General features: G+C 38.5%; 1 protein-coding gene and 1 long non-coding RNA gene across 4 annotated transcripts in view; one reads left to right on the top strand and one right to left on the bottom strand.

Annotated features, from left to right (window-relative positions):
* The window catches only part of PLCL2 (phospholipase C-like 2), a 211,021-nt gene that overhangs the window by 39,863 nt on the left and 145,256 nt on the right, over nt 1-25,902 (bottom strand). For all 3 annotated transcript variants that reach the window (XM_011933713.1, XM_011933714.1, XM_011933715.1), the window contains one exon: nt 14,323-14,398. In XM_011933713.1, the coding sequence (XP_011789103.1) occupies nt 14,323-14,398 (76 nt within the window). The remainder of the gene's footprint in view (nt 1-14,322; nt 14,399-25,902) is intronic.
* On the top strand, nt 12,849-14,530 carry LOC105505766. Its single transcript, XR_001000798.1, has 2 exons — nt 12,849-12,987; nt 14,359-14,530. It is a non-coding gene; the product is annotated as an uncharacterized LOC105505766 (long non-coding RNA).

Genomic DNA, 25,902 nt, shown 5'->3' with positions numbered 1-25,902 from the left:
TATACCACTCACTTGGTTGTGTTTTAGTATAACTTTCCATGATGGTAGAAACATTATCATCCTTTTTTGCATCTCCAATAAGTAATTAGTATAATAACTTGTCATGAAACAAATTCCACAAAGCATGACTGTGTTTTTTTCGTTAATATGTTAACATGTCATGGACATGGCACACTGACCTATAATGAGAATACAGTGACCTATAATAAAAGAACACAGGTTAATTAAAGTTGCTTTATATTCCTTATTCTTGTAAGAAAGTTTACCTCTAAATATTGTTAAAACATTCTTAGAATGCATTTGTTCACTTTTATTCAATTATTTATATATTCCCTTTTACAATCCCTTATATATTTATAATATACTATAGGATTTGTAGACCACAGAATTTGAGAGCTGGAAAAGCCTTAGAGATAATTTGGGCCAAATCACTTTATATTAAACGTAAGGATACCTAATATAAACACATACGTGTGAATATACATAACCTTCTGGTATTTGTATGAGAAAGGTGATTCACTTTGTCTGTGGACTTGAATTGTAGTTCTTCTCAGCTTTAATAAGCAATTATAATGGGAATTCTCATAACCAAGTGGTTTATTTATGCAAGTGCCAGAGTTAAAAACAGCCTGAGAGTTACTCCTGACCCCTCTTCAGCAGAACACCTGCTGTGATGACCCTGAGAGTTACTATTTAAATACAAGGGGATGCTTTCAGAGACTCTACGGGTTTACAAAGGAAGGAGGGAGGAAGATGTGACAAGAGAGCACAGTGTTGGGATTTAATCACAGAACAGATACCCCAGGAAGGGCAAGTATCCCCCAAACTTCCCTCCCCTTCATTTGTGGCACAGGGGAAATGTCACTGGTGAAAGCCATGTTCTATGCTGCTCTAGAAAGATAATTTGGCACAGCTGGTGCATGTCTGAGTCAGAGCAGTCACTCACACTGTCCCTGTGCGAGACAGAGGAGAGAGGCTTAGGGAAAGAGCATGAACTCAGAAGAGGGCCTGCTCTGCTCCACCCTCAAAAGAGAAGTTCTCAAAACCTGAATGTGCTCACCACAATGCAAATTCCCGAGTCCCACTCCCAAATGGTCAATCTTTTGGGAATGATATAAAGAGACTGCATTTTCAACAAGCATTCCCAGGAGATTCTGACCACACGTATGAAAAATACCATTAGTGTGAAAGTTGATGTGGGCATCTTTCTTTTCTTTGCATGACTGTGAATAGATGATGTGGGAATCTTACAGCAGAATTAGGGTGAAGGTTACAGGGACGGTCGGGGTGTGGTGAGACAGGGGTTTCTAGAGACCAGTTGCTTATTGTGAAGTTTTTGCTCTGAATGAGTTGGCCTAGTTGTTGTCTTTGTGGTCGTTCTCTCTGCCATCCCTTATCAGTGATGAAGGTCCCTTGTGAGGGAATTAAAATGAGAAAGAGGCCACTGAGGACGCTGTTACTTCTTTTCTTCCCTTGACTTCACTAATTATTAGTTAATTAATTAGTAAATGTCTAGAAGAAGATGTGGTGGTTCAACATCCAGTCTTTAAGAGAAAAGATGCTGTGGATTTCAAATGGGGTATGGGAGTCTGATGCAGGTTTCCTGTGTCTCATCTTCAGAAAGGTTGGCTTTTCACCTTCAGAGTTAAGTGTTAACTTTACTCCTTGAAACTAATGATGATGGGCTACAATTTATGTGTCCTGTAACACTGTATGGGATGACTTGTTTAATCTTTTTCAGTAACTGTAATCCAGCCATTCTCAAATCGCTGCTTATGTAACTGATCTTAGTTCACTGCAATTTAGAAGGCATAGGGCCATCAGGGAATCACATAATCCACTGCCACTTAGAAGAAGGAAAATGGGGCAGAGAGGGGTCAAGTGACTAAACTAAAGTCACATAGCAAGACATTGGTACAGAGGGCACCAGAACATGGGTCTCTGAATTCCCAGGAAAGAACCTTTCACTTTTGAAAAACAGAGCTGAGAAACATTCTGACATAAATGAGAACTGATAGGATTTGGATCTGTGTCCCCATCCAAATCTCAGTTGAAATATAATCCCCAATGCTGGAGGTGGGTCCTGGTGGGAGGTAATTGGATCATGGGGGTAACATTCTCATAAATGGTTTAGCACCATCCCACCTTGGTAGTATACAGTGAGTAAGTTCTCACGAGATCTGGTTGTTTAAAAATGTGTGGCACCTCCCCACTCTCTTTCTCCTGCTTGGGCCATGTGAAGATGCCTGCTCCCGCTTTGCTTTTCACCATGATTGTAAGTTTCCTGAAGCCTCATAAAACAGAAACTGATACTGAGAAGCAGGGCATTGCTGGAAAGACACTTGAAGATGTGGAAGCAGCTTTGGAACTGGTAATGGGCAAACGTTGGAACAGTTTGGAGAGTTCAGAAAAAGAAAGGAAGATGAGGGAAAGTTTGGAACTTCCTAGAGACTTGTTAAATTGCTATGACCAAAATACTGATAGTGATGTGGACAATGAAGTCCAGGCTTAGGAGGTCTTAGATGGAGATGAGGAACTTATTGGGAACTGGAGTAGAGGTCACTTTTGCTATGCTTTAGCAAAGAGTCTGGCTGCATTGTGTCCCTGCTCTAGGGATCCGTGGAACCCTGAACTTGAGAGTGATGATTTAGGATATCTGGAAGAAGAAATTTCTAAGCAGCAAAGTGTTCAAGATGTAGCCTGGCTGCTTCTAACAACCTATGCTCACGTGCACAAGCAGAGCAATGACCTGAAACTGGAACTGGGAAACAGAGCATAAAAGTTGGAAAAATGTGCAGCCTGGCCATGTGGCAGAAAAGAAAAGCCCATTTCAGAAGAGGAATTCAAGCCGGCTGCAGAAATTTGATAACTAAAAGGCAAATGCTAATAGCCAGGACAATGGGGAAAAGGCCTGAAAGGTATTTCAGAGACCTTCCTGGCAGCCTCTCCTATCACAGACCTGAGGCCTAGGCAGGAAGAATGGTTTCATGGACCAAGTCCGGGGCCCAGCTGCTCTGTACAGCCCCTGGACACTGTTCCCTGTAGCCCCTTTCTTTTGGCTGATTTCTCCCTTTTGAAACAGGATTATTTACTCAATCTCTATATCCCCATTGTAACTTGGAAGTAAGTAACTTGTTTTGATTTTACAGGTTTATAGGTGGAAGGGACTTGCCTTGTTCAGATGAAACTTTGGACTTTTGAATTAATGCTGGAATGAGTTAAGACTTTGGAGGATTATTGGGAAGGGATGATTGTAGTCTGAAATGTGAGAAGGACATGAGATCTGGGAGGGGCCAGAGTAGAATAAATGGTTTTAATCTGTGTCCCTACCCAAATCTAATGTTGAAACATAATCCCCAGTGCTAGATGTGGAGCCTGGTGGGAGGTGACTGAATCATCCGGGCAGAGTTCTCATGAATGGTTCAACACCATCCCCCCTTTTGAGTTCTTATGAGATCTGGTTGTTTAAAAGAGTGCATCACCTCCTCCAACCCTCCTGATCCAGCCATGTAAGATGGGCCTGCCTCTCCTTCACCTTCCGCTATGACTGTTAAGTTTCCTGAGACCTACAAAGAAGCTGAGAAGATGCCAGCATCATGCCTCCTGTACAGCCTGTGGAACCATAAGCCAATTAACCATGAGCCCATTTCTTTCTAAATTACCCAGTCTCAGCTATTTCTTTACAGCAGTACAAGAACATACTAATACAAAACAAAAAGTTATAAGGCTCTCGGGTTTCCTTTTGCAAATGTAATTGACCTTTCAACAACAGGGGTGTTAGGGGCATTGACCCTGCATGCAGTCAGAAATCTGCATGTAACTTTTGACTCCCCAAAAAGTTTGCTAATAATAGCCTACTTTGAACTTGATGGATGCTTTACTGGTAACATAAACAGTTGATTAACACATGTTTTGTATATTATATGTATTATATACTATATTCTTACAATAAAGTAAGCTAAAGAAAAGAAAACATTAAGAAAATCATGAGGAAGAGAAAACATATTTACTATTTATCAAGTGGAAGTGGATCATCATAAAGGTCTTCATCCTCATCATCTTCTAGCTGAAGGAAGGAGATATTACTGAGGATAATGAAGGAGAGAAGGGGTTGGTCTTCCTGTCTCAGAGGTGGCAGAGGCAGAAGAGGTGGAGGAGGCAGAAGGAAAGGCAGGAGAGGCAGGCACACTCAGTGTAACTTCACAGGAATGCACTGCAATTTCTGTCTTTTTTGCTTTTTCACTTCTCTAAAAATGCTTCCATACAGTACCAGTCATTCTTCTACTTTTTGCTTTAGTTTCAGTGCCAGTATCATAGGAGGATCTTTGTCATAAAAGAAGTCAAAAGCACTCCTGAATAATAGGAATGCTTCTGCCAGATTGTCTGATGTCAATTTATTTGCTGGCACTGCTTCTTCTACATCTTCCTCATTGTCTGGCACTGGTTTGGAAACACTCATCTCTGTCAAGTTATCTTCTGCTAATTCCTCTGGTGTGGTGTCCATGAGCTCTTGATTTTCTCCAAAATCCATAACCTGAAACCCTTCACCCCCCAACTTTTTTTTTTTTTTTTTTTGCCATATCCACAATCTCTTTCATGATTTCTTTCAGCAGTTCTGTTATAAATCCTGTGAACATCTGGACAGTTTTCTCCAGTAGGAATTTATTGTTTTGGACTTGATGACTTTCATGGATTTTTCTGTAACAATAATGGTATCTTCAACAGTATTTCAAATCCTTCTTGGCATGTATGATGTCCTCTCTATCAGGGGTTCTCTTCCACAGCATTAACAATCCTTTCCATACAGCATCCTCTGTAATGAGCTTTAAAGGTACTTATGACCCTTTAATCTATAAGCTGACTTGTAGACATTGTGCTTGGGGGAAAATAGACCATATTTCATTGCCTTCAGTGTTGAACTCATGGGGTTCTGGGTGGCCAAGGGCATTGTCCAATATCAAAAGAACATTAAAGGCATTCTCTTACTGGCAAGGTACTTCCTGACTTTAGGAACAAAGCATCAATGAAACTAATACAGAAGAAGCTCTTATTGTTCAGGCCTCCATGTTGTACAACCAAAAGACTGGCAGCTGGTGTTTATCTTTCCCCTTTAAGGCCTGCTTTAGCAGCTTTATAGTTGGGGGTAGTCCTGATCATAAACCTGACTGTATCTGCACAGAACAGTAGTTAGCCTATCCTTTCCTGCCCTAAATCCTGGTGCTTGCTTCTCTTCCTTACTAACAAATGTCCTCTGTGACTTTTTTTTCCCCCAGAATAGGGTATAGCTGCATTAAACACCTGTTCAGGCAGATATCCTTTCTCCTCAATGGTTTTTTAAATTTTATTTTTATTTTAAATTTTTATAGGAGCATAGTAGGTATATATACTTATGGGGTACATGACATGTTTTGATACAGGCATGTAAAGCATAATAATGGAAAATGGGATATCTATCCACTTAATAAGCATTTATCATTTGTGTTACAAACAATTCCATAATACTCTTTTCATTGCTTTAAAATGTACAATAAAATTATTATTGACTACAGCACCCCTGTTGTGCTATCAAATACTAGGTCTTACTCATTCTTTCTAACTTTTTTTTTTTGGTACGCATTAACCATCCCCACCTCCCCAACCCTGACCTCCCATTTGCCTTTCCCAGCCTCGCGTAATCATCTTTCCATTCTCTATCCCCATAAGTTCAATTGTTTTGATTTTTAGATCCCACAAATAATTGGGAACATGTGATGTTTGTCTTTCTGTGCTTGGCTTATTTCACTTAACATAATAACTTTCCTTTCCAGTTCCATCCATGTTGCAAATGATAGGATCTCATTCTTTTTTATGGCTGAATAGCACTCCATTGTGTATAAGTATCACATTTTCTTTATCCACTCAACTGTTGGTAGATGCTTAGGTTGCTTCCACATCTTGGCTAGTGTGAACAATGCTGCAATAAACATGGGAGTGCAGGTATCTATTTGATATACTGATTTCCTTTCTTTTGGGTATACACGCAGCAGTGGGATTGCTTGATCATATGGTAGCTCTATTTTTAGTTTTTTCAGGAACCTTCAAACTGCTCTCCATAATGGTTGCACTAATTTACGTTCCCACCAACAACGTATGTGGGTTCCCTTTTCTTCACAGCCTCGCCAGAATTTGTTATTGACTGACTTTTGGATAAAAGCCATTTTAACTGCAGTGAGATGGTATCTCATTTAGTTTTGATTTGCATTTCTCTGAGGATCAGTGAAATTGAGCACCTTTTCACATGCCTGTTGGTCGTCTTTTGAGAAATTCCTATTAAACTTTTTGCCCATTTTAAAATTGGATTATTAGACATTTTTTCCTACAGAGTTGTTTGAGCTCCTTACATAATCTGGTTTTTAATTCCTTGTCCCATTCATTCAGTGGGTTGTCTCTCCATTTTGTTGTTTCCTTTACTGTGTTGGAAGCCTTTTAACTTGATGTGATCCCATTTGTTCATTTTTGCTTTGGTTACCTGTGCCTGTGGGGTATTACGCAAGAAATCATTGCCTAATCCAATGCCTGGAAAGCTTCCCCAATGTTTTCTTGTAGTAGTTTCACAGTTTGATGTCACAGATTTAAATTTTGATTTGATTTTTGTATAAGGAGAGAGATAGGGGTCTAGTTTCATTCTTCTGCATATAGATATCCAGTTTTCCCTGCACCATTTACCGAAGACACCCTGTTTTCCTCACTGTATAATCTTGACATCCTTGTGGAAAATAAGTTCATTGTAGATGTGTGGATTTGTTTCTGGGTTCTCTATTCTGTTCCATCGGTCTATGTGTCTGCTTTTATACCAGTACCATGCAATTTTGATTACTATAGCTCTGCAGTATTATTTGAAGGCAGGTAATATGATTCCTCCAGTATTGTTCTTTTTGCTCCAGATAGCTTTGAATATTCTCGGTCTTCAGGGGTTCCACATAAACGTTAGGATTTGTTTTTCAATTTCCACGAAGAATGCCACTGGTATTTTGATAGCGACTGTAATGAATCTGTATAGCTTTCCGTAGTATGGACATTTTAACAATATTGATTCTCCCAATCCATGAACATGGAATATCTTTCCAGTTTTTTATGTGTACCCTCTTTAATTTCTTTCATTAGTGTTTTATAGTTTTCATTGTAGAGATGTTTCACTTCTTTAAGTTAATTCCTGGGTATTTAATTTTATTTGGGACTAATTTAAGTGGGATTACTTTTTAAATTTCCTTTTCAAATTGTTCACTGTTGGCATATAGAAATGCTACTGATTTTTGCATGCTGATTTTGTATCCTACAGCTTTACTGCATTTGTTTATCAGTTCTAACAGATTTATGGTGGAGTCTTTAGGCTTTTCCAAACGTAAGATCATACCATCTGCTAACAAGGATAATTTGACTCAATGACTTTCTTAATGGCATCTGGGAACTTGCCTTCTGCCTGTTGGTTGACAGAAGCTGCTTCACTTATTACCTTGACATTTTTTAAGCCAAACCTCTTTCTAAAATTATCAAACCATCCTTTGCTGGCATTAAATTCTCCAGCTTTGGATCCTTTACTTTCAATTGTCATATAATGACTTCACTGTTTCTTGAATCATATTAGTCTACAGGTGTGTCTTTTGTATAGCAATCCTGTACCCATCTAAAAGCTGTATTTTCAATGTGAGATAAAAAAATTTTGCAAAAGAAGTGCAAGGTTTTCATACCTGCTGGTATGGCTGCAACAATAGCTTCATGAATTTTCTTTTCTTTTTTTAAGAACAGTCCTTATGCTGGATTCATTTATCCTGAAATGGCAGTCAACTGCACACCTCAATCTATGGTATATACTAAGCAATTCAACTTTTTCTTGAAATGTCATGACTCTTCTCTGCTTGTTGGGAGCACTTACAGTATCACCAGTGGCACCTCATATAGGTCCCATGGTGTTACTCGAAGTTTATGGTATTGCACTAAACATGATTAATAATATGCCATAACTGTGAGAGATCACTTTTTACTGGGAATGCAATTTACTGGAATGATAAACTGCTCAGTCAGAAATGATTAGCATCACGCAGCGTTTTAAGCAGACACTCCCAACACTTGAGCTCACCACAACAGCAACAGGAGGTGGCTATGAAATTATTACAGTAGCAAAGTATGTTTTGCAGTTAATTTTAGCAGTTATGAGTTAACAGTGTATCTTACAATTGTTTACATTTTTCTTAACTGTGAATGATGTCATGTATGGGCTTTAAGTGTGTGCATAAGTTTTGATAAATTTTAACTTTTTATAACAGATTTGTGCATTATCTTATGGCAGTAAATGATAAAATAGACTACTACCTACAAATATTTTATGCATTTGTGGCCTATCTTCTTCTTAAATTTTTTGATATTTCCATGCTACATGGTTCATCTGTCTTTTTTCAAATTGTTGCCAACCTCCAAAAAATGTCTCAGTATATTTATTGAAAAAACTCACATATATGTGGACCCATGCTGTTCAAACTTGTGTTGTCCAAGGGTCAATCATATTTTCAAACAGAACACTTGTGAAATGCTTTCCGAATGAATCTCACAGATGATTTTCTTTACTATGTTGGGCAAGATGATGTGCATGAACCAAGTGACAGATGGTGGTGGCTTACTTATCTGATAACCTCAGCTCCTAGGAGCACACTGAGATCTGAGGAGTTTGGAAAAAAAAAAAGTCTCTGAACAATTAAATCCAGGTAATGTAGGTCTGGCCTGACATTCTGCCGGTTTTCCCCATGCAGGAGTGTGTTGGGGCCTCATCCTCTTTTATGTAAGATAAATCGCTTGGTCACAGGGGAGACATCAACAGCTCAGCAGACTGGAAGCAGCAAATATAAGAGCAAAAAAAAAGAGTGGTATACAAACAGACAGTTAGAAATACAGTACACAGTAGCAGGAAGTGAGAGTTTAATGAAAGGAGATGGAATTAAACTATTAACACCACGTCCAGATCTGAACAGTCACAGCAGGCAGGCTGCTGTGTGTGCAGGTGAAGGGGCCTCCAAACTTAAAGCCTTCGAGAAATCACTGCATTAAACTGTAGCATCTCAAGATGACCCTGGGTCTTCAAAACAAATGTTCAAATTATTTTTGGCAAATCAAATTTAAGAAAGCAGGGATGTATAAGATCCACTGAAAATTTCTCATTAAATTGATTAAAATGAAGGGTAATTAAAGCTTTTATTATTAGGAAAGTTATCTTCTTCAATCTCACTTTACTCAGTGATGATGCAACCCTGGCCATGCATGAAAATACGTTGGAGCTTTTAGCAAAGAAGCTTCCATTTAAAGAGGTCTGGGGAGGGCTGGGTCATCTTTCATTTAGTTTGATCCTCCCTCCTAACAGTCATTCTGAAAGTGCACAGAACAGATTCTCCTGCCAAAAGAGGAACCAGGCTCTCATCCTCCCAGGCATGCAGGCATCACCTCTGCCTGGGGCATGCCCATGAACACAGGGAAGCCAGCAGGGTTCCTTTGCAGGCTCTCTGCCCCTCTGCAACCTAACACTGTCCCAGGTCTTGTGGGTGTGGGATCACATTTTTGGGAACATCCTCAGTTCCTGCGGCAGCTTTTGTCCCTTGATTCCTTCCTTTTTTTTCCTTCAAATTTAGTTTTTATTTTTACTAGAATTATGCATGTACACAAAGAACCAAATAATTGTCCACAATTCTCCCTCCCTAGAAGCAGTCACATTCAACATCTTTAGCTGATTATTTCCCTTCTTTAGTATTTATGTTCACATTTCTAAGTAACATGCTTATATTGTTTACTTAGAATTGTTTTTCAAGCATCATGTATTAAATTCCCCATATGAAGGATGAGAATTTTGCTATTTTTAACCTCCCTACTGTCAGGACACAGAGATCTAAGCGTTAATTAATCCAACTTCCAGACAGTTTCTCTCTTCTATCACTAGCTTTATCCCAGTTCCCAGAGGTACCCGGTCACCAGGTTAGATCTGAGCTGGTGGCTGGCCTGTGAGTCAGGCTGTGTCAGGCCCCCCAAAACCAGCTTTAGATTCAGGTTCCTGAGTGGGCAGCTAAGCCAATTATCACTTGTTCAGCTGTTACTCAGTTTCTAGAATTTTGTTGCTCCCATTTTCTTTGTCCTTATGGATTTGTGCTTTAAAAAAAAAAAAAACAACAGAGCTTTACTATCATTTTAATGAGGTTTTAGAGTAGAGATTAAAAGCATTTGTTAATTCATCATCTTTAACAGGATGTCATTGATTTCTTTTTTTCCTCCTCCAGAGAACAATTTATTTTCCATTTAAAATCACCTGACAGAAACACCTAGCTCAGTGAGGGAAAGCAGTTTGGCTTTCCTTCTTGATCATCTTCCTATCCTTTATTAAGCATACCAATTCAGTGACTAGAAAGGAAATTATAATCCAAAAATGGGCTACAGTTTTGGCATTGAAAGAGACAAAGACATAGGTATTAGAAAGTGGAAAAGACTTCTGCTCTGAACGAGTTTGACACATCTTTTCCCAACTTTTATACATTTCTAACAAATGAACTTTCATGATGTTTCTCCCTCTGCAGATTCCTGTTCAGCTCTCTTGCTGGTGTTCCTTTCCAATCCCCTACTTGAGAACGTGTATGCATGTGTTTGAATTATAGAGACCCACTCTTGTACGGCCACATCACTTCTCACTCCCATGGGGGCCCAGACTCACGCATCCCATCACCCCAGCAGGATCTGATATTTAATCAGTCCCTTTGGCTGGCACTGCTGATCTCTGACTCTGAGCAAAGTCCCCATACTCTTGCCCCTGTCTTGAATCCCCGCTTTCACTTCCTCACCCCCAAAGTTGGTGTTCTCCTATGACACTACTTCCTTGTTTACCTCATCAATGGAAAACACTCCTCTCTTTCAGAATTTTTCTAAATGTCACGGCTTTCTGTATTACCTCAGACGAGGAGCCTTTCTCCCTTTCTAAGGTCAAGTGTTTCATGACTGTACTTCATTCCTGACCTCACATCTTTCATCCTAAATCTCTGTCTCATCTATTAATGTCTTCCTCTTCACTGGGTCGTTTATAATCCTAGCAACATGGTTTTATTACTAAAATTTCTCTTTTACCCCAACTGTCTGTGCTACCGCATTCTCTTCTTAACAGAGAGGACTATGCAGGCAGGCTGCCTCCAACTGCGCATCTCTGAGTTGTTCCCACTGCTCTTCCCGCAGTCCACTGGGATGCATAGGTTCCTAGCCTACCTTGGTTGGAGGTCTTCACTTCTCAGCACTCCTCTCCTGCCATGCTTCCTCTTCCCAGTACTAACATCAGCATACACATGTCCCTATGTAAAAAATAGATTACACACTTTGGGAGGCCAAGACGGGTGGATCACGAGGTCAGGAAATCGAGACCATCCTGGCTAACACGGTGAAACCCCGTCTCTACTAAAAAATACAAAAAACTAGCCAGGCGAGGTGGCGGGCGCCTGTAGTCCCAGCTACTCGGGAGGCTGAGGCAGGAGAATGGCATGAACCCGGGAGGCGGAGCTTGCAGTGAGCTGAGATCTGGCCACCGCACTCCAGCCTGGGCGACAGAGCGAGACTCTGTCTCAAAAAAAAAAAAAAAAATGGATCACACAGCCAGAAGCCTGAACCCTTCTGAACTGGGGACACTTTTTAACATGTGTTTGGTGGTGGAGGTTTATTTCCATTCAATTATTTAAATGAGGTTTTAGCTAATAAAAATATATATTTGTGCTTTAACATTTGAAATACATCGAAAATAATCCTCTCTTGCAGCACTTTGGTGACCTATATCTGTTGGCAAGCAGAGTAACAATTACTTATCAAAAGTAAGATCTTATGCAAATGTCTTTTGAGCCCAATATAAATTAGCTATTCTTCATATGACTAATGACTATATGTCTTTACCATAATTGTAAACATGAGAAACAAAAGATCAAGGGACTCTAAAATAAGTACTTGGTATAACAGAAGGGCTGTGTAGGCGTTCAGCAGTAACTGTGAAACCAAAAGATAATCTTTACATGCTTCTAAAGATCTTTAAACCCAGAGCAACTTGAACCATTACACAGTGGTTATTCTTCCCCCATCCTAATCAAAATCCCTAATAGATAAGATTCTTCAGCTTTTTAAGTATAAGCACATGTATCCCTTACTGAAATCAAACATAAACAGACAGCCACATTATACTCAAAATTATCAAATTTCATAAACCAGTGAATTGACAATAACTCAAATCATTGAATAGTTTTTTTCTGATAAACAGTTCTTTTTTCAAATTCCACAAAGGTCACAATTTTCATAGCAATACATGCATTGAATGGAATCAAATAATTAAAATCAAATCATATTTAGTCAGTTAATATTTGGGCAACTACTCTGCACAGAATGTTAGAACAGATGTCATGTGTAAGATACAGAGAGCAACTTGATATACAATCTTAGTGCTTTAGGAGGTTATTATCCTGTTTACAAGATGGAAGGCATTAATAAAATACACAATAACTGAAGAAGCCCTACCAACTGAAGCAAATTAAAGGTTTAAAGGGCTCAATAGAATGCTTTAGGTAACATAAATCCTGGAATCTTGAAAGGTCTCCTAGAAGACTGTTGAGATAATTGAAAAAGAAGAAAGTACAGATTGGCAGAGAGAACAGAGAAAGAAGTCTCAGCAGATGAGTGGTATGTGAAAATCTGATTAAGTAAAAACACAGGGAATGGGGACAGGCAGCCCGAAGCAGAGGGTGGATGGTTCACCATCCCTTCCCTTCCTTCCTCACTCTCCAGAAGCACCTTCCTTATCTATTGTCAACTGCCTCCCATCAAGTCTGCCCACAGACATGCTCTGCACACAGCTATTATGGTCAGTACCTGAAAGCTCAGGCCCTCTCCTGTTCTACACAAACACCAATGTCTCCTCAGTGCCTCACACACCAACTTGAGAATCCTGAGTAACACACAGTAAGTATTCAATATATTTACTGTGTTTAATTCCGTATCTCCTGTTCAATTTGAAGGCTCCAGAAGGTAACCAATCATTGTTTTTTCATGTTTTGGTATGCAAGGGCTACCATGTACCTTATGCATACAGAAGTTTAAAACACACCTATTAAATGAATGAACAGATGATTTAATAAATTTTATATAATATTGGCAAAATGGTGGGCTTGTTGGTAGATGACCTCACTCCTCCTGGTGAGGTTAGGAGTTTAGATTTGTTATCAGAGACCCTGCTAAGCAACTGGATGGTTTTGTACAGGACAGTGACATGATAAAAATTGTATTTGAAGAACTTGTTTTAAATGTAGATTGTAGGGAGAGTTAGCCTGGAAAGGACTAGAAATTGGAAGATCATTCTGCTAACAACATTTGCTGACAAGATTAGTAAAACAAGATGGGGATTGTGGAGTTTGTTGATTAGTCACTAATATGAATACTCTTTCAATAGATACTGGGAAAAAATGTCACACATATCCTTATCTTCGATCTATTTTAAACATGTTCATTTCTGAGATAAGGGATTTTTTTTTTCAGAGTAGGCGATTTAGTTTTTTAGTTTTAAAGATTAGCAACTAAAAAGCCTTAGAAAGTCAGGACAGTTTTTTTTTTTTTTTTTAAATGACTTGAAAATATTCTCTATATTAGAATCTCCCAAATCAACACTGAAAACATCCGAAAATTAAAAGAACTCCATTTTGTGTATTTTTATTACAATGCAGAATACTGAATTTTTTGGTCTTACCACAGCTAAAATTAACTGGATGATTGTTTACATAAGAAGAATTTTATAATCTGGTATAACATTTGGATGTTAAATTAATGAATTTATCAGCACTTGAAAATGCCAGTGTGTTAAAAAGTGTCAGGAGGTTGTAACTGGTACCCATCTCCTTTACAAGAAGCCATTCTCCCTCTGCTCAAGCCTTACCTATCCTACTGTGTACTAGAGTCACGAGTGACCAGCAGGAGCTTTGACAACACAGTTAACACTGAAGAAGAGATTAGTGCAGAGTTTCTCAATCTTGGCTGTACATTAGAAACACCTGGGAATTTAAAATAGTTATTAATTCCCAGCCCCACACCTCAGACCAATGTTGATGTATTCTGAATGGTCCCCTCAGGTGAGTTTATTACCTAATGCTGAGAACCACTGAATTGGTATTTTCTTTAGCTGTAGAAAAACAATTTTCTTATTTGATTTTTTTGATATAGCATCCAAAAAATGAAATAGTTTTGGGGCAAAGTATATGATGCTATTAATTTTATTTTAAAGAGAGGAAACAAACTTTCACTTACCTGCCTTCTGACAATGTACAATCTTTTCATATACAGCATCTGCATTTTCAATCAACGCCTTGAGGGACTGAATCATCTGCAAAGGGAACATTCAGACATGAGATTACACCTGACAACTAGACACCCTCCTGCATTCATGCACAAGGCTCTTCTCCTAAAACAGGTTGATACGATGATATCAAACGCTTTTTTATCTGACTTTCCACTACTCAACTTCAGATGTGCATGTGAAAAATGATAAAATCACGCATCCCCACATAATGATTAAAACAAGATGTGAATAGTATTACTTTCCAAGTACAGTGAGGCTATTACAACACTGAACTTGAACCCTGAGCTAATAGTGAACTGAGTTCATTTCAGCGTGAAAAGCTACAAATATGCATGCAAATCTGATCTGAGTTTTAAACTGTATTTTTGGTTATCCATTTTAACAAAATTTTCAACTTCATCTTATAGAAAACTTCAACACCTACACACTTCATTCATTTTAGCCAAAATGTTTTCATATGAAATTCAGTTTAAAACATACAATGAGAATTAAAAAATAGCATTTGTTTGATACCATCCATCACTAATAGTACCTCTAAAACTAGCAGTTTTATGTTCCTATTAGTGGTTTTTAAAATGTTCAAATTTGAATTCTTATTCCAAATTGCATGTGCTTGTTTTAAGAGCTCAAGCTTGAAGAAGAGAAAGAATGAGTGAACAGCTGATCCATTATTTTACCCACCAAAAAGCTAGCAAAAGATCCCTCTGAAGTAATCTTGTTGGCTCTAAAATCATTATGAAAAGGAAATGGGATAGCCAGAAACAACCCTCATGGCTCAAATAGGTACAATTATGATATCTACCTTAGTATAAATTCTACATATTTTTATTTAAATGTCCAAATATTTTGCATTATAATATTACCCATCTATTTGACATGACCATCATATTTTAAGTAATAAACACCCATCCATTCCTTTCATTTCTGTCTCATTTTTTATTTATTTATTTTTTAAAGAGACACGGTCTGTTCTGTCAGCCAGGCTGGAGCGCAGTGGTGCATTCATACCTCAGTGCACTCTCCAACTCCTAGGCACAAGTAATCCTCCAGCCTCCATCTCCCAGGCAGCTGGGACTACAGGTGTGTGCCACCATGCCTGGCTAATTTTTAACATTTTCTATAGAGATGGGATCTTGCTATGTTGCCCAGGCTGGTCTTATACTCCTAGGCTCAAGTGATCTTCCCACCTCGGCCTCCCAAGTACTGGGATTACAGGCATAAGCCACCGCACCTGGCCTGCCTTATTTTTCTTTATAGCATTTATCACTAACTGCCCAAGTAATTATTTTATAGTAACTAAATATATGTAGGTTGGATTATTTGTATAACTCAAAAACCACCATATTTTGGTAAGTTATACTTATTTAAAATATAACCAACATGTCTCTTAAAAAGTGTACTGGCTTCTTAAGGTTAGTCAAACAGTATTTATCAACTTGTACAGTTCCAAAAAAATGGTAAACATCAAAAGTTTAAAGGCCAAGGTAGGCATTTATTTACACCTTCATAATGTATCTTTAATCATCACTGGGGTCTACTGCAGGCAGCCCCTGTGTGGAAACCAGGGATACCTGACCTACAGGATACAACCCCTGTCCTCAAGAAGTCCACACCCTATGGAAGAGTTTGCACTTTGGAATTCAGTATTTTCAAATTCATTCTTCAAGATCTGAGTCATTCCTGTAAATTAAAATATTCTAGTTTACAGCTTGACATATTGAACAGGCAGCGATACAAATGAACCGTTAAGAACTTTATTATACTGATATAAAGTCGTTTGTGCCATTACATAATTTGCATACTGAAAAGGTTCATACCGTCATCAGTAACCTTTTTCAGCTTTGATGTCAAGCCAAATGAGAGATACAAAGAAGCAAGGACTTCTTCAACCAAGGATGGTGATTGTCACAGCTTAGTATCAAAGAACTGGCCAACTGTGTCCCCATCATTCAAACAGGAAAAGGAAAAAAAATATGATCAATGAAATGAACCTAGTCATGAAACAAATGAGGACAGGAGCAAAAGCAGAAGGAGTGGAGAAGAACAAAACAGCAGCATTAAGCGGAGGCTCACACAAGCAGACGAGAAACTCATCTGGGGAACGGTGTAGCAACAGAAAGAGCACAGATTTACATGGGTTCCAATCCTGGTTCTATTACTCATTAGCTTTGTCATCTAGGACAAGATATTTAACCTCACAAGCCTAATTTCCTACCCATAAAATGAGCTTACTAAAGACATTACACCTCATCATGTGAGGATTAAATGAAAGGATGCGTGAGGAGCGACTGGCGCAATGAAGACACTTTCAAGTGGCAGCTGTCACGGTTGACTCCCCATTTATCCAGGAGGCCTGGCAGAGCATTTTCTGGTAGCCCCAAATTAGCTGAATGCCTTCCTTTCATATGTTCACTGGCAATGTTTCCAATACTCATTACTAATTTTAGTTCCACTTGAAAAGCTGGGTGTGATGAAGCTCAGAGAAACAAGTTGCATTATTATTCTTAGAATCATCTTCCAGTTTAAGTATCACCAAAGGATAAATAATTATGTACCTTCCAGCTATAAAATATATGCAAGGCTGAATAAATGCACATTCATCTCAAGGGTCCAGATACAGAAGCTCATCTGCCTCCTAAATTCTATAACACTTGGAGGATTATTTGTTTATTCTTGGGACAATTGTTTACTGAGGCCCTCTATGTGTGGGACCCTGAGCTAAGGGCTGAGTATGAAGCACATGTACCCTAGAACTTAAAGTATATACATAAAAAAGAACAATTGCTGCACTAGGACTATGGTACAGAAATAAAACAGATGCATAAACAATAACTAAAAAGGTGGGATTGCTATTATAGCCTGTGAGCTATGGGATGTAATAAAATTAAACACTCTGAAGCTACAGCCCTTTGGTGGGATATTTAATGGTGAAGTACTTGCGGTGTAATGGTATCCATGTTGACACCCACAGAATGATCCACTTGTGGCTTAGATCTCAATACAGGAAGTTCCTCTGCTGATAATGAGAGTGAATATCACCGCTGCCCCCCATTCATGAGTAGTATATAAAATATGAAGATGACTAATACATCAGGGTGGAGAACACTAATAGTGAGAAGCCATTCCTCCTAGGTTTGAAAGTAAACAGCAGGAGGCATTTGCAGACTGTATTAGAGGGAATTCCAGAGGGAACCAGCCTAGGAGAAGGCAGGCCCATAGTAAACAATCAGCAAAGCGTAGACAAGGCAGCAGAAAACACATGCAGACCTCAGCAGAGATGATTCATATTGTCACACCTGTTATCAAATATTTGTACTACTTGCTTCAGAAGGAAGAACTGCCAGTTAGGATCTTTTTATAGTTTTGGGGTACATATTTATTATTAAATTAATGTATGGTTAACAGTTTATAGTTCTTGTTCTTAACAGGCATATATTAATCTTCAACTTTTGCAGTATTGCATAAATTCTCCTTGAGTCTAAGACCTCCTCTAGGTGTTCTTAAGGAAGCTCTCAGGACTGTAGGCTCCATAGGAACACCAGGTGCAGAATCCAGCAGGCTTAGAGGACAGGTGAGGCGATGGGCCTTCAGGCCCCTGCTCAGCGGGCTGATGCTTCCCTTTCATTCTGTCGGCAATTATTATTGAACGTAGTGCAATAATACTGAGGATGCAGCAGAGACGACATGGGGTCGCCAGCTGATCTAGCAGGGGCCACTTTCTGTCTGGGTCTACTGCTTTATAACAAGCTGTGATTATAAATAGTACAAGTGTTGGTTGAATGAATCAAGATGAAAGTAATTCAACACCTCTACATCAAGTATGTACTTGGTGCTTTCTATTTTATTTACTGATCACATTATCCATGTGAGGTGAGTAATTATGAGGTTAGTTTTACAGATGTGAACACTGAAGACCTACCTGAAACGTAAGCAACCTTTCAAGGTCATCTGGTACTATAGGTAAAATAACTATAATTAGTAAGTCATGAAACTGGTATTCTGTATGGTCTTGAAGCCTCTGCTTTTTCCACAAAACCATGATAGGTCTTGACACATGAGTGGCAACTGCACAAGTGAAGATGAAAGGATGTTCCAACCAGAAGAAAGCACAAAAGCGGAGGAAATTTTGTAACTCCTAAGAGGTGCTACACACAATATAGTAATCTCATCTCAGCTACTAACATTGACCCAAAGTTTTTTTTCAGAATAATATTTCTATAAAGCACTTTGAGAAAACATTTTAAAATGACAGCAATAAATTACTTGTCTCTATTTTACAATTCATTATTATAAATAATAAATAATTTATATTTAATGTGAAACTACTAGGATAGGCATCTCAGAGTAGACAAAAGCAGATGTGTGGGTAGTAATATCAATGCATGAGCCAAAGGAAAAAACTACTTTATCTTGTTTTCTCTGTGTATATTACATTGATATGTCACTAATGAATGCAAAGCCAAGTAGAGTGGTTAATTATATAAGCATTATCTGCATTAATGCAAATGCATGAATTTCATCTAGCCCCTATAAACACACAGGTGTAAGTCTTGGCACAGCAATCAGACACCCTGCTGCCAGCCTGAGTAACTCGCCACATGGATGCTTATATTGTTTTTTCCAGGGCAAGATGCTTTTATATAGTTGTTGCTAATGGATTTTCTATTAGTGGCCTGTTACCAGTACCTCCTACATTTCTGGTACTAAAGTGTTTGGAAAATCTATGGATTTAACATAGCCTAGAAATCTATTTCATAAATTTGATCACCTCTAATATAAGATTTTAAAACAGAATTTGAGCAGATGAAAAGCAGGAAATTTCAACTAAAGGCAAAGTAAAAATTCAAATTTATATTTTATTAAGCTGGAAAGAAACCAGAAATGCCTTTCATCAGAGTGCTACGTTTTGAAAGTAACTCCCATGTTAGTGTAAAGTAAACTTCTCTGTTTGTAGACACAGCTATGAGAAGGGTCATTATAATATAAATATATTATATATTACTAGATTTCTATAGACTGCTCTTCATATTCTGTTTTGAAACTTGCTCATCAACTAGGAAAATTCCGTTTTCAGAATAAGCAAGTCTGTGATTTTATATAAGGATCTTATGTCTGATTTCAGACAATTCACTGAATTGCTCTTCATCTTAAGAATACAGATTTTGTTAATAATTATAAAAGTAGTTTGTCAATAATTTTAAATACTTGGGTGAAAGCAGTTTTAGTAATAACATCTTCTGAATTATAGATTATTTCCCCTTTATCTTGTTTCGAATCTCAGTTTCAGACAGAAAATCCCAACCTCAAAACGCCTTTCTTTGCCTGTCCTACTCAACACAGATGTGACTACTGCGTCTTCTGTTGTAGCTGTTTCTAACGAAGTTACAAAGTCTTAGATGTCCTAAAGTTGCTATAAAAGAAAAATGCTGGAGAGTAAAAAACTTTGTTCTTTCACACGGATTCTATGATTACTTGACACATAACAGGGAAGTATCTTTCCAAACTCAAAAAATGTAAAGATTACCAATCTCAAAGATGCCAATGGACTTACAACAATGATGGACTATACACCTGGCCCTAACCACTGAATGCCCCAAACTGCCATGACCACCTTGGTGATCCATGATAGGCCTCAGTGGACCAGTAAACACCCAGGTAGCAAGATGTGGCTTCAGGCACCACCAGGCTCAGGATGACCTTGGGAGGATGGGACCAAAGCAGGACTTGCTTCTCTGGACTCCAGGGATGAATACAAAACAGCAAATGTGATCGGGGATAAGGTTTTCAGAAAATAGGAACTAATTCAATCCAAAGTAATTTTTTCCCATCTAGTCAGAATTTTCTGAATGGCAGCCTCTGTTATGGTTTAAATGTGTCCCCTTCAAAATTCAAGTATTGCCAATGTGATTGTATTAACAGGCAGGGCCTTTAAAAGGTGATGAAGCCATGAGGGCTCCTCCCTAGTCAATGGGATTAAGGTCCTTATAAAAGAGGTTTCACACAGCGTTCAGCTATTGTGCCCTTTTGTCTCGCGCCACATGAGGAGCCAGTCAGAAGACCCTCAGCAGATACCGAGCCTTGATTTTGGACTTCCCAGCCTCCAGAATTATGAGAAAATAAATTTCAGTTTTTATAAATTGCCCAGGCTGTGATATTCTGTTTTAAAAGCACAAAATAGACTAAAACAGCCTCTTAAAGCTCAGCGTCCCTGGTGGATGGTCAGCCTTGTACTGTGTGGCCCTGCAAAGCCAGTCAGTTCACTAATGCCATGAATAGGACAGAAAGTAAGATCAAGATGCCCTCAGGAATTTGTAAGCTTTGGTGCTTTTTTCTGAACTCTTGAAAGAAACAGCTCTCTGAGTTAGCAATATAATCTGTCTTTTTAACACTTTAAAATAATTATTACTGTGTGGGTGAAGAATTTTGTTTGATTCTAAAACATCAGGATTTAAGACTTCTCAACTGAAATCCAGAGGTAAGTTTTTCCTTTACTAAAGCTGCCAAGTACAGAAAAATCTTACAAAGTTGAACTAATGGAAGAGGCACCATTTATAAAGTTATTGTTGGAAAATACAGCGTACTTTTAAATACTTGAACATAATATAAAAGTCACATATTTAAATTGAAATACTAAAAGATTATTGCTGTGGAGGTCTTTGGCCACCTATGCACTACAATTAAACCCAGCTCCCCTTTCCATCTCACATGGCGGGAGCATTGTGGCTGCAGTCCACCGTGGGAAGGACAGAGAGCTGGTGCCTATCCAGGGGCCGAGGTCTGCCATATCATTAAGAGCTGTGGTCATCCTCTCTTCCAGCAAGGTCACTATGAAAACACTTTCTAAATAACAAACCGTTTCCAGAGTAACTTGTCCTGGGTTTCTTATGAAACTTCATTTCCACTACCACATCTTTCACTACACAATTTATACGGGGGAAAAAACCTATATAAAAGAAAGTTATAGAGAGAACCTGAGATGTGCTTGATAAAAAGTACTACTCAATTGTTAACAAACATATAGAGGAGCATATTTTTGGGTGCTGCCACACACAGAACCCTGCTGCAGGCATGATGCAGAAGGGCAGGACTTGAAATTATGTAAAATATTGTTACGCTTTCTAGGCATCTCAGCTTGTGTTAAAGAATGTAAGGAGGCTGGGCGCGGTGGCTCAAGCCTGTAATCCCAGCACTTTGGGAGGCCGAGACGGGCGGATCACGAGGTCAGGAGATCGAGACCATCCTGGCTAACACGGTGAAACCCCGTCTCTACTACTACAAAAACTAGCCAGGCGAGGAAGTGGGCACCTGTAGTCCCAGCTACTCCGGGAGGCTGAGGCAGGAGAATGGCGTGAACCCGGGAGGCGGAGCTTGCAGTGAGCTGAGACCCGGCCACTGCACTCCAGCCTGGGGGACAGAGCGAGACTCTGTCTCAAAAAAAAAAAAAAAAAAGAATGTAAGGAAACATGGATAGAAAAGGAGTAAGGGCCAGATTGGATTAGATATGAACTTCTACACTGTAGAGTTTGAATTTAATCACAAACCGTCGACAATTTTAAGCAGAGGTGTTGTGATCAAAGTAAAATTTCAGAACCATGAACAAGCATCAGTGTGAAGGAAGAAATGGCAGATGGGGGCACAAAAGTGGGAACACGAAGCAGGTGGGGGCCACCGCTATATGACAGACATGAGAGGCAGCAGAGGGGCTGGAAAGAAAGGATGACATGAAGAGATTACGTGGGGGAGGACTCCAAGGCTGATTTGCTGTGGGCACAGAAGGAAGAGCCAAGATAAGAGAGGAAAACTGGTCAGGATAAGAAAAATTGTAACACATCTTACAGTTATAGAGTGCTTTACAGTTTACAACTAGACCTGTTACACACCCCACAGTTATAGAGTGCTTTACAGTTTACAACTAAACATGTTACACACCCCACAGTTGTACAGTGCTTTACAGTTCCTTTAAGTATGTTAACGCATTTAGGATGTGAACTTCCACCCTAGTTGAATTGAGCTGGTGGCTACAGTAGGGAAGTTTAAGAATCTTGAGTAGCAACCAGAAATTGTGTGACAGCTTGGTTCTGGCACTGGATAATCGAAAATTTTCTGCACAGATGTAGTAGCTGAGATGAAAGAATGTCTACATCTCTGAGGAAGGAATTTTAAAGATGAATGAACATTGCATGATGCTCCAAAATCACTGGAATAAGCAGAGAGAATAATAACTAGTATGACAGGTGCAAGAGTGGTCAGAGGGCAGGAAAAGAACAAGGATGCTAAACATTTACAGATGTGTACAGAGAGAGGTGCTGGAAGGAGGGTGAGTCCACAGTATTGGAAGCTGTGGACCTGGTGATTTGGTGATCTTGAGTAACTGTGAAGAAATATACAGCAAGTTCTCTCTTAACATGAATAGGTTCTTGGAAACTGTGACTTTAAGTGAACAAGGTACAACAAAACCAATTTTACCATAGGCTGACTGACACAAACAAGGGTTAAGTTTCCACAGCGTATTTCTGGTCACAAAAATGTTATCAAACTTCTCAATAAAGATCAAAACACTTCTAATTTTAAATGCTGAAATAAATGCAAACTATACGTACATTTAAGAAAGATTAATGAAAACAAGTAAGATCATTATTTACTCAACTTGTGGTGAATTCGTGACAGGAGTCATAGTGGTGGTGTACTAAATCAACAAATGTTTGCAAAATGAACATTTTCAGAGGAGCCTCCTACTACCACACAGCTCAAAAACAGTTAACAAATATTGCTGTGCATTTGGATGATTGCCAAATACCTGATAAATTTTTATTTCCCAATAACTTATATGCATTCATTCATTCATTCATTCATTTATTCATTTTCCAACCCACTTATTCCAGATCAAAGGTGGCCAGAGCCTATCCCAGCAGCTCAGGGTACAAGGCGGAACCCACCCTGGACAGGATGCCATCCCATCTCAGGGCACATCCACACTCACTCACACTGAGACCCTGAAGATTGTCCAATTCATCTGAAGTTCACATCTTTGGTATGTGGGAGGAAACTGGAGTACCTAGAGAAAACCTACACAGACTTGGGGAGAGCATGCAAACTCCATACAAGTGGCCCCAGCTGGGAATCAATTATTTTTTCCCCTTCGATGTTATAACGAAATGATGCTGAACAAAACGACATTATTCAAGGACCTGCTGTAACTGCAGTATGACAGTTCTGCAATCCTAAAACTCACCTCACTATACAAAACTGTGCAATAAAAACCACAGGGCTTATAAGGAAATTGGGTTGGGGCACAACACTAAAAAATTTGCAGTGACACATAAAAAAAAAAAGATATCGAATAAAAACAATATGACAGTTCTGCATATGTTAAATGGTTAAAGAATGAAAAAATACTACAATCAACGTGGCACTTAACCTTGAAAAAGACCTGAAGGTTGCTGGTGGAAGTGGGTGTTGGAAGAGTTGCAGCTTGTGAGTCACTGTGAAGTGGTGGAAGGAGGGTGATCTGAAATCTAACGGAAAATTGTAACACAAGATGTAGAGGGTGTAGCTCATAACACATTTTGTGAATTGAAGAATATGGTGGACGTCTGAGGGGTGTGTGTGTAATTTCAGTTCACCCAGGTGCGGTTTTGTGCACACAAAATTGTGCATACGCAAATGCAAAATTTTTGGTATGCTCAAATCATTACTTAACATATAAACTGCATTCAATAACTTATTGAATTCAAGCTTATTGAACATTCAAGCAAGTTTGAATGTTCAAAACAAGTATTTGTAGTACAACTTACTATAGAAGGGAGAATACTTCAAAATATTTCCAAAAAATTTGTTTACAAAATTATTCTATGCAATTTTATTTGAAGTCTAAGTTAAACTCTCAGCTTCTGCCACATTCAAAGCATGGTTTTGGCATCATACAAGTCTGCCTCAACACTGTATTCAACTATTTTAACGATCATTTCTTGCAAGAGAACAGATGCCAAATGCTATATAAATCTGGAATGAATTATGAATTAAGAGTGACCCAGGGTCCACATGTGGGAAGCTAACTATTCTCTAACTTTTTCCAATATACTCTAACTTTTCATAAAGCTCACTTCAGAGCTAGGGTAGTACCTAAGGGATCAATGTGTCTTTCCTGTTACATAACTTTTATCTAAACCCTGATACAGTCTGAACCTCTCATGTACTACATATCAGATAAAGTCCTATATAATAACATCCCATCTTGTCTGTAGGTATCTAGTTGAATTTTCACATTATAAAAAGCCTCCTCTAACACAATCAATGTCTCTATCACTTCTCACCCTAAATTAATATATAATCATATTCACACACTTAGAAGGGAGCCACATTTCACAGGTTAAACTTTAAGTGCAGTTTCTGAGTGTAATCACCATACAAACATAAGATACAGGCACATGCTTATCATATACAAGTGTAACATAGGTGTCTCCTGCCTTCACTCAATAACCATTTGGATTCAGCATAACACTCATGAAATAAATAGTATCACGTAATCAAAAGAACCAGTTTATTGCCTTTGGTTCCTACTTTCTACAGGTGCTGTGTGTCCAATGCGCACTGCACCATTTACAGTTGTGGGTATTTCTGAGAGGCACTTCCCACATTAGCCACTAGAAGTCCTTAGTAATACACATTTGTTAGGCTGGGAGGAGAGGAAAAAGGAGCAAAGATAAGGAAAAACAGCACAAAGAGGATAGTGGGCAAAAAACAAAAAAGCACATCTAGAGGATTAAAAGAAAAACAATCGACAAAATGATAGAGGCAGAGCTTAGAGGGATCAAAACAATGAATGCACTAGGGTGATTTATGTCACCAAAAACTGTGCTTTTAAATTAGGTAAGAAATTTTTATTTTTATGCAGACAACTGAATGAGCCACAAAGTCACAACCAAACTTAGATTTAAAAGGTATTCACCACTATTTCTACATTAATTGAGATTTAGCATTACCAGAAGTCTCCATGTATTCCCCAACATACTTAAATAGACCGGAGGCAATAGCTTGGGGAAAATTGAAAAGGGTGCTGGAGGAGTTCCAGTTGTACCAAAAGATTGGTTATGAAGTCAATGAATATACTTTAAATACTTATCCTACTCTACATTTTTGGAAAGTATTTAAAATTTTTAAATTTCAAATTTTAGCTTTTAACCAAAACTCAGTTAAGAAATGTAAGTTATTTAATCTTATTTCAGGAAATAAACAGAATTTCAAAAAATGGAAGGAGTTTTGAATTTGATTTTGTAGTTTCTGGTCCTGAATAATATAATATTCATAGGAAAAGCAAAAAAAAAAAAAGTTGAAAATTGAGCAACAAAACAGAAGCTAAACTACCCTGCAAAGGAACTCTGCTGCAATTATGAAACTATCCAGAAAAGCTATGTAATAATTTCTACCAGTTTATGTGGTAATTTATTATACTATGCTTTTCTATATGAAGAGACCATGCGCATTTAAATGATAATAATCCTCTTACTTCTCTATTTTATTATCAACCT

Source organism: Colobus angolensis, unplaced genomic scaffold (genome assembly GCF_000951035.1).
Source record: "Colobus angolensis palliatus isolate OR3802 unplaced genomic scaffold, Cang.pa_1.0 Scaffold129, whole genome shotgun sequence".
Taxonomy (NCBI): domain Eukaryota; kingdom Metazoa; phylum Chordata; class Mammalia; order Primates; family Cercopithecidae; genus Colobus; species Colobus angolensis.
The sequence above is the reverse complement of the archived record's forward strand: the minus strand, read 5'-3'. Positions and strand labels throughout refer to the sequence as shown.